The 14,257-nt window shown below is 39.0% G+C and overlaps 1 protein-coding gene across 1 annotated transcript in view; it reads right to left on the reverse strand.

Annotated features, from left to right (window-relative positions):
• Positions 1 to 10,155, reverse strand: part of mn1b (meningioma 1b) — a 13,227-nt gene extending 3,072 nt beyond the window's left edge. The window contains exon 1 of the mRNA XM_016505377.1: positions 6,549 to 10,155. Within this exon, the coding sequence (XP_016360863.1) occupies positions 6,549 to 10,053 (3,505 nt within the window). The 5' untranslated portion in view covers positions 10,054 to 10,155. The remainder of the gene's footprint in view (positions 1 to 6,548) is intronic.
• Between the last annotated feature and the right edge of the window lie 4,102 nt (positions 10,156 to 14,257).

The following is a 14,257-nucleotide window of genomic DNA, read 5'->3' on the forward strand; positions in this document are numbered from 1 at the left end:
AACAAGCATTCCCGCCACCCACACACACACACACACACACAAACTGCTCAGCAGCCATCAAGCTGCCTGCTGCTACTCCCAACGCGAGCACACACACACACACACACACACATAGAGCAAGTGACAACTGTGCAACCTCAACACACACACACACACACAAACTTCGAAATGTTTCGAGAATAAATTTGAAATGTTTCGAGAATAAAGTCGAAATGTTTCGAGAATAAACTAAAAATACTACGAGAATAAAGTCGAAATATTTCGAGAATAAAGTCGAAATGTTTCGAGAATAAATTCGAAATGTTTCGAGAATAAAGTCGAAATGTTTCGAGAATTTAAATGGTATAAATTAAAGTTGTAATGTTTTGAGAGTATATAGCCTATATTGCGCGAGCAAAGGGCCGGATTGAGAGCACCGGGAGAAGTTGCCAGGCCACCGGAATTGATTTGAATATGGTTGCGTCCGAGCGGCTGCATCATCTTACTGCGATGAGGAAGAGTCAATTTTAAGGACTCGTGGAAACAGCTTAATATCAAGAATATGATATTTATTAACAGACTGAACAGGAACAATTCAGGAACAATTTTTTATCTTAACATCAGCTCACACACCAATCGACATTCCTTTGGGGGGGGCGCTGTAGCTCTCTTATTTAACCCTTTTTTAATACACTATGTGGGATTATTAGCAGAAATCATAGCATGTGTCATACTCGCGGAGACAGTATGCTTGGAAATAATATTTCATGTCTTCCATTGCATTCGTTATTTGTAGTGCGCTAGCCACCCAATAGCAATAAGCTTTGTGCTTTTGGTACTTTTAACGTAAAACAAATTGTCTCAGCTTTCAAAATCAGTTTTATAGCGAAACACAAACTATGTGTCTTACAATAATGTGTTTTTCATGCTCTTTAATGTGGCATGAAGTTGAAGTGGACTCCAACTTGTTAACATAAGTTATATTGTTGTCTTTTCTGAGGTAGGCTGTATAACGTTAAGTGACTATTCACAAGCTGTTTTATTCATGGTATAATACAGCAGGAAATTATTGGACATAATATTTAACGTCTTCCATTTATTATTTGTAGCGTGCCAGCCATCCAGCCATCTTTATTCTCGAAACATTTTGACTTTATTTTCGAAACATTTTTACTTTATTCTCGAAACATTTCGACTTGATTCTCGTAATTTCGACTTTAATCTCGAAATATTACGACTTTAATATCGTAATCTTCGATTTTTTTTTTTTTTACGTGGCACTAAAACGCCGTCGTACAAGTAACACATTAAATTAAATATTACATTTTGAAGTACAAAGACTGAAATGAGATTTTCTTGTAAAACATAGATCAATAGATCATAGATCAAATCCAATTTAAAAAAAAAAAATGAAAAGAAAAAAAAGCTAAAAATATTCTTTTTTTTTTTTTTTTTTACAAACTGGTATTTCCTTCTCAAAATCTAGTTAATGTTATTTCTGTTGATGTTGATCTAAAATATCCCAATTATGAAAGATATATTTTAAATAAGAAATGCATCTAAATGTTTCGACTTCTTTTTTGTTCAGAATTCCTCCAGAATGCGAGTATCCTCTTCGAAATCCCCCCACCCCCCACATGGTCCCATTAATTTCTGATCAGCAAACAGAGCTTCTTTTAACAGTTTAACGCACCGATCCAAGGACCATGGGATTCCAGAGAAGAGATGCTACGTTGATCTCCTAGCTGGCTCTTTAATTGCTATCCACAAGAGAATTTGCAAAAGATTATTTGCAGGTTTGAAAGCTTAAATTGCCTTCTGCAGGAGTCTGGTGGGAGGTTTGTGTTCAGACAGGCACAGTCTCTTGTCTTCCTCTGCTCTCTCTCTCTCTCTCCTCGAAAACTAATACACATATCAGCAATATGGCAAGTGATTTACTGCTGCAAGACATAAATCTTCAGCAAGTCCAGCTTATATTTGACTTCTAAGTGGAGGAAATTATATAACTGTCTGATCTCACATATGCAATTATAATAATACACTGAAATATATTAAAATAACACAAAATATTTATGCAATATTTTAAATTATGTAAACACAAATTTTTAAAACTACAAAATTACATTCATATTTTTTTTACATTTAAATTTATTTGACAATTTAAAGCAACAATCTATATACTTATTCATTTATACTTCCTTAACAATTCCCCAAGTGTGCAAATTGGTCAGCTCTCTTTGATTCATTTTCCTTTCCTTTAACAGCACAACAATTATCAACATACTTTAAATGTCTATAAGCAGAATTGAGCATTGCAATTTTACAATTAGCCTATGCATTCTGATTAAACATTAGTTTTAGTTCAAATATGAACTATCTGAAGACCATTTCCTTTTTCATCTCTTTTTTTCTCTCTCCTAAAAAACAAAAAATGCCGTGCTATTACTTGGCATCCAAAAGGATTTTACAAAACCTTAAAGGTTCTTCTTCCTCTCTCCTTTCCCTTCTTAATACACAGAGACAATGAATCATCTGAAGGTTAAATCCACAGAAAGGCATGGAAACTATAAAGCTATTAAACAACCGCTTGGTGTATTGGTCACATAGAAAATTACAAAACATGTCACACTTCAGCTTTAAAATTCCACCTGGGTTTAATATTAATATTGCATTGTTAATAATTTCATATCTTTGTAATATTAGTGCAAATACATGTCCTATCTGCAACCACTGATTAAGTGATTGGTGAATCGGTGAATACATGCATTGTGAAGGAAGTCAATAAGAAGCAAGCTAGTGACAGAATGAGAGCATGGGTTGCCCTGAGCTGTTTCTCCATTTTACACCAAATGTGAATCACAGCTTTGTTTTGGGGTGTTAGGAATGGAATGAAAGAAACAAAAAAGCAATTACAATTATTCCTGTTTTGCATCTTGTCACAAATGAAAGCTCAGCAAAGTGTGATGCCTTCACTCTGTCATAAGCTAGAAACTAAAAATTCACGTTTTACAGAACTAAGGATACTTTGGGTGTTTAGTGACCTGTCAGTGCTATAAAGTCAATCTATAAAGTCATATCTTACTAAAGCTCTTGAGCACATAAGGGGCACAAACACTGCTTGTATTGATTTGTACAGTTTTAATGCAGAATGTTTGTCAGGCATAATAAAACCTCCCCTAACTTGCTCTGTCATTTATCATGTCCACAGAGAGTCCAGTGGGGGCCATTAGAACCATTTACAGAACAGACTTCAGGGGCCCAATGTGAAATCCTCACCAGTGCCTTACTGCAGTAATGACTGATCACTAGCAAAAACTCCAAACAATAAATACAATAAATATATTTACACTTGCACAAGACATTTGAAAACCTCTCTAGTTTTCGCTGTTTCTAAAATAAATAAATAGATAAAAGTAGAATTGTATACTGGGACTAACTGTAGAATTCCTTAATATTGAAAGATCAGTAACACTAGTCACTCATAGCAAGAGCTCTGCAAAGGTGTGGTGAAATTTAAGTGTGTGTGTGTGTGTGTGTGTGTGCGTGCGTGCGTGCGTGCGTGCGTGCGTGCGTGCGTGTGTGTGTGTGTGTGTTTGATGATTGGAAGGACTGCGGATTTAAGAAAGATCCAAGGATATTTTCTAACATAAAACAATATTACATGAAAATTAATTGACATTTTATTTTTAAATACAAATCAAAAACTTGATGTTAAAATTAATATTTTGCACATTATGCAAATATAAATTGATATAACCTGTCACTCAAACTGTACTTAAAATCTTATTTGTAAAATGTGTAAAATTAAACACTGATGCACAAACAATAGTGCTAGTTCAGTTCAGTTCAGTTCAGTTCAGTTCAGTTTAGTTTAGGCACTGCCGCATTGCGCTGGTAGAACTGACAGCTGAGTCCATGTATATTCCTTGCATAAGGTGATCTGTTATTTGTTGTTATTTTATTCAGTTCAGTTCAGTTCAGTTCAGTTCAGTTTAGTTTAGGCACTGCCGCATTGCGCTGGTAGAACTGACAGCTGAGTCCATGTATATTCCTTGCATAAGGTGATCTGTTATTTGTTGTTATTTTATGAAAACATAAGTAAAAAGACATAATATATAATCAAATAAAAAGACATAATATACATGCATTCTCAATCATTACATTGTGAGCTGAAGCGTTTACTCTTAAATAAAAGATGTGCACTCTTACATACATGAAAAACTGTTAACCTTCGTAGCCTTGTTCTTCAAAGTACTTCATGACTTAACCTTCAAATAAACTGGTTTTATTATGTCAAAAACATTATTTAATACCTTGCTACATTAAGTTACACCAAGCAAAAATGTTATTGGTCATATCTGCTAGAAATAGCTCCTTTAGTTCACAACTACACATTTTCAGTTTATATAGCGCGGTGCAATTAATTCCAAGGCGCCTTAAAATGATCTTGAGACTCATAAACTGAATTACTGCATCCTATAAATCTATATTAGCAATGTCCTATAAGCACCTCAGTCACCTAATTAAAATTACTAGAAGCATTCCTGTACTTTGACAGTTAAGTGTTATAAAGGCCTGTAAAATATTATGGTGTGAATGAAGCTCTTCTAGAATTTAACAGTGTGCTTGTGTGCTGGCACGCAATGCATCCGATGCAAACACTTTGTAACCCTTCTCTCATCTCTGCTGTCTACGCCACTCAAATGAAAACCTGTCAAGGCTGGTGATTTGTGCTAACTAGCTATTGATCGCACCAGCACGACGTGCGTTTACAGCTCTGGGGCTTGAATGCGAGGAGGAGAGGGACAAAAAGGGAGAGAAGGAGACTGTAAAATAAGGAGAGCAATGCACAGTTGGTGGGGGGGAAAAAGGAGGGAAATACTGAGAAAAAAATACAATGTTTTGCATTTGGTTTACATCGAGTGCGTAGACAGATGCGAGACAAATCCATCTGACTGTGCGGTGGTGGATGCGTTTGCTAGTCTATGACACTAAATAAGCACAGAGAGATGGGGATGGTGCACTTGACAACACTGAATGTTAAACAATGGACCTTGACTTCTCTGAAAGCACCCCCTCCCACCTTCAGTTAGCCCAAACAAAGGGGCACATAATGCACACCGGGGGCGAACTATTAACACGTGTGAAAGCTCACTCCGGCTGTGGCGATTCAATTATGCGTGTCCGTCCCGCTGCCTTTTCAGTAAAGACAATTACCGTTTCATATACTGATTAAACTAAAGGACAAGAGCCAAGAGAAGGACGCACACATCAAATATATGGTTTAAATAATTATGCTGCTTCGTGCAAATTATTACGATATTATTATTAATACTCTAAGTAATAATAAGTCCTAGTACAGTCTATTTTTGCACTTATATTATTTTTTGTATTTTATTGTTTTGTTAGTTGCTATATATAATTTCTTTCTAATTTTTATATTGTGGATCAATAGAGTTGAAAATGACTTTGTGGTTTTGTGTTTTTTTTGTGCATTGAAGCTGCCGTGAAAATGTAATTTCATGTAAAGGATCAATAAAGTATCTAATCTAATCAAAAAGTGGCATAACAGATCTTTTAAGAAACTTTGAAATTATTAGAAAATAGGCATTCTAGGGCTAATTATATCAATAATAATTAATAGTATTACTATTATTGCACAGTTACAGCCAACATCAATTGCTCAAGTCTTTAGGTTTCACACACAATGAAGTTGTACACAAAAATATACATTAAACGTCGTGTAATATCAATGGGATTTTTTTAATAGTAATAGAAGTAGTAATATTACTACTACTCCCACTACTACTACTATTAATAATAGTAGAAAAAGGAAAACAATGTGGCTAAGATGAGTAAGAGTGTATTGATGTGAAAAAGATTCACAGAAAATATTTTTTTTAGCCTGACTCTGTTATTTAATGTATACAAATGCAACTGACAAAATCCCTAAATAAATGTACAAATGCTTAGAAAGCCACTCGTCCATTTTTTTTTATGACGTCTTCTAAAAAAAAGTGCTCTAAATGCATTTAATAAATAACATTGTTTGTCTTCTTTTCATTATTATTATTATTCATACATTATTATACAATTATTTTTATAATTTAGTCAAATTTGTACAAAATTTTTCATTTTTGAAAACCCTCACTACTCACTACCTCATAACTTAGACCTTAAATCATATTCAAACAATTTAAAAATAAACAAATAAATGCATTGCAAAGACCTGAATGTCATTTTCCCCTTTATAACAATGTATAACGGACAAAACCTCAAGCAAGAGTGAGATCATTGTTCTTGCTTGAAAATGCTATCATATAAAAGAATGCATTCTTGGCATGTATGCCTACATGAGTGTGTTTGTTTGTGTGTGTGTGCGTGTGCGTGCGTGTGCGTGTGTGGGCGCGCACAAGACAGAGATTGAGAAAGTGAAAATACATTTTTAAGAGGCTATAAATTCAAAAATGAAAAAAAAAATATGACTAATGCCACCTCACACAATTTATGCAGTGCTTTTACGTGCAGGAATAAAACATTTGTGCAATAGTAAAATTATAAATATTTACCTTCTTTGACGGCTCCCTGGAATTTATTTTTTTCCCACACAGACTTCTCCTCCTCTGAATCCTCAAGCAGAGACTTATCACTGGGCACATACCAGGTGGCATGCTGCTCAGCCATGAGTGTGTCCAGATCAATAGTGCCCACAGAGCCCTTCCCGGCATCCGGGCTACAGCTAGCAAGCTCTCCATCTCCATTTTGACCACTGCAGTCACTACTTGTCTTGTTATTTTTTACACCTAAAGGCTGTTCCTCTGAAATGCTGAACTGCTGCCGTTGAAGCTGAATCTGAGCCTGCAATATTTCTAGCGGGTGAATTTCATCAGGGCCAGAGGCGCTAGAGGGTGTTCGGACTTGCTCCATGCCCGGCGTTCCCGGATGGCCCACTCCTCCAAAGCCATCCGATGTTGAGGTAGTGTGCTTGGAGAGGACCATGCCTTGCCCTTTCTGCACTCCTATTAGTCCACTGTCTCTCTGCAACTTGGGCGAGCCTAACAAAGGGCTGCGGCCAGCCTTCACAGAGGTTGGAGCATCCGAGCTCGATGAAACCTCATCCTCATTGCTATAATGTGCACTCACGTCATCTGTAAAATCCATGCGAGGTGAACAGACTTCAGATTTTGATACGCTCTGGATGCCGCTGTCAAGAGATGAGATAAGGTCAGCCTGATCTCCCAGCAGCAGGTCACCCCCTTTCCCCCATGAGGGAGAGGTGTGGGGCTTCTCTTGAGGTGTGCCTGTACTTCTCTCCCCCACACTAGCTGCTGAGGTCACCTGCTGGCCAGGACTTACAACAGGGTTATTGTTGTCGGAGGGGAAAAATATCCCAGGGCTCACATGGCCACTGTCTCTTTTTCTCCTCCCTCTCCCTCTCCCACTCCCTGTTGCTGCCTTCCCCTCATTGCAAGGGGTAGTGTCCATATTGTAATTTGGGGAGAGGGTGCTGGCTTCCCCCTGCACCGTCTGATTTTGACCTGGGGGCTTAGTGTTGCTATTTCCAGCAGGAGGCATTTGCCCACTTTGGGGGGCAGCAATGTTTGAGAAACATTCAGTCCCAGCATTCCCAGTGCCATTAACCACACTGTTATTCAGGTCCTGTTCTGTCTGACTCAGCTTTCGTTTCCCCTCTCCCTGAGTCTTCTTGTTGAATGTCACATTGAGGTTAGGGGCCGCTAGGCTGGCAATCATGTTCTGACAGGCAGTAGAGAGGGCTGCCAGGCAGCTCTGTCCAAAAGCATTGTCCTTGCCGCTCGTTTTGCTAAAATTCCCTAAGGATAGTCCCCCAAGTTTGCTGACAGAGGAACTCTGGCTAGTGGGAAAGTCTGATTGGGATGTAAAACTCCCTGGTGAGATGCTCACCCCTTGAGAGCTACTGAGAGAGGCTCCCTGTCGATTAGAGCCTCCGTAGGGAAAAGAGGACGGACCACCCATGGGTGGTCCTGAAAAGTCATTGGGGCGCCTTTCTAATGGTGTGTTGGGCAATCCAACACCTGTACTGGGAGACTGCATCTGTGAAAGGTTCCCCATGCCACTGCTGAATTGTGAGTGGATGTTAGGTGAAAGTAAGGGCTGCACGTGGCCCTCCCCTGGTATCCTCATTGGCTCCTGCATGCCCATTGCATTCACACCAGCTCTGAACATCACGCCAGGGCCATTTTGCTGCATTTCATGAGCTCCCAGCTCTCCACCTGTACCCATGCGATGGCCCAGCACTTCGCCAGGTGGATGTGTCCCAGAAAACCACCCACTCTCCAGAGTCATGTGTGCATTCCGTCCATCAAAGTTCACCATCCTCCCACCATTTTCTCTCTCGAAATTCGACTGAGGCATGCCTCCCACTGGGCCCCCATGCCCCAGGGGCCCTTGAGGAACATCAACGTGATGACCCAGCTGCTGCAGATTGGGTTGTCTCATCCTCTGCTGCTGACTTCGAGAGGCCATTTGCTTGATCATCATTGCTGCATTTTGTTGCTGCTGCATTGACTGCTGCTCAGGCCCTGTAAGCTGCAGCGATGGGCCTGATGAAAAGCCATCCGTCACAGGGGGGGTGAACTCTCCAGGCAGGCCAGAATAGGCTGCGGGACAGAGATGATTCTCCATACCAGGCGGGTTATGCATACCACTGTTCCAACTGCCGCAACTCTCCCCGCCGTGAGTGGTATTGGGAAAATCAAACCTGGGCCTCTTAGCCATATTTAAATAAGGAGACTCAAAGTGTTGCAGTCTCTGATTGGAAGGCTGCTGAGGAGGGGGTGGCTGCTGCTGCATGTTGAACATGGGGTCACCATAGCTATGCATCCGTCTGTTCTCTGGTCTGTGAATAGGGTATTCAAACTGATTATGCTGGCCAGGCATCATGACGCCACCCTCCTGCATACCAGCATTAGCTGAACCCGGCTCTGATTGTGGGGGCTGTGGGAGAGATGGTGGGCAAGTGTTCTGTCGGCCAATCAAGCCTGGCTGCTGCTGCTGCATGAGAGGATGCCTGGCACCAGGCTCTATCCCCACTGGTATTTTGCGTCCACCCCCAAAACTTTCAAAGAACACACTGTGCTGGGCTGAGGGCTGCTGCTGTTGAGGTGGGGCATGGGGGTGTTCTTTAGAGATGCCCTGGATTCCAGGAGCTCGAGACAACCCTTGGTTTCCAGGAAAACTGGACCCTGGCACCTGACGGCCAGGCCCGAAATGAGAAAGCTGAGAATCAGACTCAGAGGGGGAGTACACAGACACTTCAAAATGCCCAGATGAGGGCTCATTAGAATAGTTGTAGTCCAGTCCTTCAACACTGCCTGGTGGGGGCATTCGTCTGGACTCCAGATTGTGATTTTCTGAGGAAGAGGATGAAGAAGACAGGCCATGGAATGAGGCAGCACGATTAGGTGACTGGTCCAAGGGGAGGCATGGGGCAGGGACAGGGTGATTTCCACTGGGGGGTCCGCGGTGCTGAAAATCAGGCATGGAGCCTGTCCTTTGCTGCTGCTGCTGAGAGAAGCCATCTGCTGACTGCCCCTCGGAGAGTGGGTCAAAACCCTCGGTGAATCCTTGCTGGAGCCCCATACTGCTGTTATAACCCATCATCCTTCCGCTGTGCAAACAGGAGGACCCATGTTCAGGTCCAAAGTTTCCCCCAAAGTGTTGATGGTGTTGGTGTGAATGTGTCTGAGGGCAGTGAGGATTATTGTGAGGTTGTTGAGGGTTAAAAAATCCATGCATTGAGGCCTGTTGTTGTTGTTGTTGTTGTTGTTGGAGATTCCCTGCATGCAATTCAGAATTTCCTTGCTGAAATCCACCATACTGTTCCCCTCCGTTCATGTTAATGTTCATCTCAATCACAGGAAGCTCGTTAAGTGGGCCAATACCAGTCTCGACTGTCCCTTGTGGGCCTCCAGCATGAAAACCTGGGCTCTTGTAATGGGAGTTCATGCTCACTTTTGGCTGGTTAAAGTTTTTCTCAGTGTGGCCAAAATTTATGTTATTAATTTGTGGACTAAACTGTTCCAGCCCAAACATACTTCCCACAATCAATCCCGCATGACAGCCAGCTTGCCTGGCTCCACTGCAGTGTCTACAGTCTCCTTTATTTATTTATTTTCTTTGGCAAACTCTATTGGTATCAACAATAAGATGTGAAATACTTGAATAACAAATTTAATAAAAAATGATTGTACTTGAAAACCACAGTAATCAATAATTAATTACTGAGAAAGCCTATTATATTGTAAATTAATGTGGAATTGTAAGACAAAACACTCTATAAAAACGATAAAGTTAACGGTCTAGTCCATAATCTGATTCTAATCTGGAATTTATTATTTTTTACAAGGTTTTTTTTTTTGGGTAAATTTGCTGTACAGCACAGCAATAAAACAATTCCCTTACCACTAAATTACCCTCAACTTGTGATCAGACAACAGCTACAAAGAAAAAATATATAAATATGAAACATGTTCCCTCACATCATTCTCCACAGACTGTAATTCCAATTTGCTGTCAAATGTCCAGAGTGAGGTAAACATTCGTTTCTGTTTAAAAATCCCTTTTGAGTGCACATCATTACACCATCCAGAGTACCATAAAATAACATCCACGTCCATATGAATCCAGAACAGCGTCTTGTTTGGTATCTACTTTCCTTTAGAAATGAGTAAGAGTTTTCAAATCGCATACGTTGAAAATAACTAGTTCCCTTGGGCTGAACTTAACAAGCGATCACGCAGAGCAGAAGAAAGTGTGTATGAGTCCAGAGCACACGCGCTATCCAAAGCCCGCCACCACTGCGCTGCTGGGTAACACAGTGCCATCGGTCCTGCTCATTGTCCGCGCAATCGAACAGTTTGACTGCAATTTCAATCACAGGCAACACTTACACATTCATGCAGCCCTCTTCTAATAGCACCAGCTTTGAGATTTACTCCAGCTGGAAACAAGTCAGCGATGGATCACATACTGATGTCCGAGAAGCTCAGCAGCGCGTGCATCGTCCGCAAGGACCAGCAACAAGTTTTGCATTTCAGCAAGCTCCTCCACTGCAAACAGCAGCCAATGGCATACGAGCCGAGGGACGGACGATCTCTTAAGGTGGGCCAGGATTTGTCTGTGTGCGTTCAGAGAAAGGATTCTCACGCGCTTAAGAGAGAGAGAGAGAGAACGAGAGAAATCCAGTCACTGTAAACACTCACTGAAGCACTGTAAAAGTACTACAATGCGTTTGATTGTAAGTATTTAGAAGGAAATACTGTATGCATTTACAAAAGTATGATTATGCAAAAAAAACAATTTTTTATATATATACATATATGTGTGTGTGTGTGTGTGTATACGAAATGCGTATAGCCACTATAAATATGATTAAACTAAGTATGATTAATAATATGTGTAGGATATGATTAGAATTTATGGAGAAACTGTAGGCTCATATTTAACAAGGCAATACCTAACCTATTCATGTTTACGGTCAAATTGTTGAAATAATGTTTATAAGTAAAAAGACTCGGTTGATTTTAATGAAGAAAGTATAGCATTCCAGAATATCTCCTGAGAACAGTTTGTTTGGACTGTTTTTAAACAAAATTAGTATTATTATTATTTCAGTTATGTACATTGGAGTGTTTTATATCGGATTTTATGTTGTTTATGTAATATATAGCACAACATTATCATTATTGTAGCGTCATGAGTCTTGTTTTGTTTAGTATTTTAGCACGTTACAGTTACATACAGATGTTAAGCTCTTATAGGTTAGCACTGTCAAAACAGCATGATTCAATCACGCGTGATAGAGTTAGGAACTATAAATCATACAGTCGCCGAAATATCAATTATCAAAACATCATCAAACACAAGCTGCTGTGATTCTTCAGTGCGTTTAATATCCTGATTTACGAAATGACCAGCTCGATTAGTGTTTTGTGATGCTTTGACACTTACTGCAGACTTTTCGATAATATCCAGGTGAAAACAGAAGGTTGTCCTGCATGAAAAAAAAGTCCATCATTAACATGAAAATGTTTAACAAAAGCGCAAATGCGCCGCGTAATGACCGCCCGGAGTTTGCATTGTTAGCGCACTTTAAACAGCGAATTAAACATTTCCATTCAGATTAATTGAGCAATTACCATAATTCTGTTTGCATTCTAAATTAACCCGATTTAGTTCGTGGCAGCAGCTGATTCTATCTATCTATCTATCTATCTATCTATCTATCTATCTATCTATCTATCTATCTATCCAACACGCATAGGCTATATCAGCAGAGTTGAAGCCATATCTAATAATGGAATAATGGACTGTGGACACTGATTATTTCCTCTTTAAACGTTCTAGCTGCTGTCACGCTTGTGCGTAAAACTGCTTTTGTTATCCACGAGTATTTAGGAATTGCATGCAATGTTTCAGTTACCCCAGTAATGTAATTAAGGAAGAGGAGAGGAAAAGGAGAGAAACCCGTCCGTGGGTGTATTTTAATTTAACGATCACCATTAAAACAAACTACTTTAAACGTAGATTAATCAGCCTGTCTGTTCAGAATAGCCTGCTACATAATGCCCGTGATACATCAGTAGCTCAATCAGAGCTCGAGATCAACAGAGGGGTTTAACCTAACTGTAGCAGTATATTGCCCTTTTTCATGTCCCTAGAGATAAATTAAAGCACAGCTGCTTTATAATAATAATGATGATAATAACAATTAATTTACAATTTACCGAGATGAGTAATCATACCCATACACCACAAGCATGTGTTATCTACTCAGGACCTGTACGTTTAACTCTCTCTAAATTCATCTTGCAAGAGAAATACAAACACAATGTAAATAAATGAGCGACAACTGAAAACATATTCTGTACCTTCTATAACAACAACAATAATATTAATAATAATAGTAAACAATTTTGCCGAGATGAGTAACCATGCACATTCACTACAACTATTTGTTATTCTACCCAAATTAATCTTGCATGAGAAATACACACACGTAAATAAATGATGGTCAAATTACAATTTAAAGCATCTTATTTCCCTTCTAACATAACAGAAATATGAAATATCGGTATCATGCCATTCAAGCACAAGCTACTGTACAAAAAAAATGCTTGGAGACTTGGCTTGAACAGATTGATTTTTTTTTCCTTTAAGTTAAAAAAATAAAAAAATAAAAATGTGGGAATTCGGAGAAGACACAGTGCCATCTAGCGATTAATAAACAACCTGCAAGTGTGCAAAACAAAACAAATACTGTTTGACTGATTATGTATGAGTGTTGTGTTTAATGTTGGTCAATGCAGTGAGAATACTGTCAGTGACTGAATCATAACAGTTCATTGATATCTGGGTAATCAGAAGCACGGAGCAGGTTATGTAACAGCACAGAGAGATAAGAAATAAGAAATCATCAGCACAAGTCTGCATTCAGTGTCTGGAGGGATCACTGGAATTGAGATTATTGTTTAGTCCCTAAATTTAATCAGCGGCAAATGAATGTGAGAAACATGGGAAGCACTGAAGGGTATTACAATAGAATGAAAAAAAAAGAGTGTACAAAAATGAGAATTAGATATGAACAACTAAATGCAATAAAATGAGGGAGGAAAAATATAATAGAACTATAATAGAATAGAACAGATATAATATAATAGAACAGAACAGAATATAACAGAATAGAATAGAATAGAACAGAACAGAACAGAATAGAATAGAATAGAACAGAATATAACAGAACAGAACAGAACAGAATAGAATAGAATAGAATAGAACAGAACAGAATAGAATAGAATAGAACAGAATATAACAGAACAGAACAGAATAGAATAGAATAGAACAGAATAGAATAGAATAGAATAGACCAGAATATAACAGAACAGGACAGAATAGAATAGAACAGAACAGAATAGAATAGAATAGAACAGAACAGAACAGAATAGAATAGAACAGAATAGAACAGAACAGAACAGAATAGAATAGAATAGAACAGAACACAACACAACAGAATATAACAGAACAGAACAGAACAGAACAGAATAGAATAGAATAGAATAGAATAGAACAGAACAGAACAGAACAGAATAGAATAGAACAGAATAGAACAGAACAGAACAGAACAGAATAGAATAGAATAGAACAGAACAGAACACAACACAACACAACAGAATATAACAGAACAGAACAGAACAGAACAGAACAGAATAGAATAGAATAGAATAGAATAGAACAGAAC

This window comes from Sinocyclocheilus anshuiensis, unplaced genomic scaffold, assembly GCF_001515605.1.
Source record: "Sinocyclocheilus anshuiensis isolate Anshui unplaced genomic scaffold, SAMN03320099.WGS_v1.1 scaffold238, whole genome shotgun sequence".
NCBI classification, from domain to species: domain Eukaryota; kingdom Metazoa; phylum Chordata; class Actinopteri; order Cypriniformes; family Cyprinidae; genus Sinocyclocheilus; species Sinocyclocheilus anshuiensis.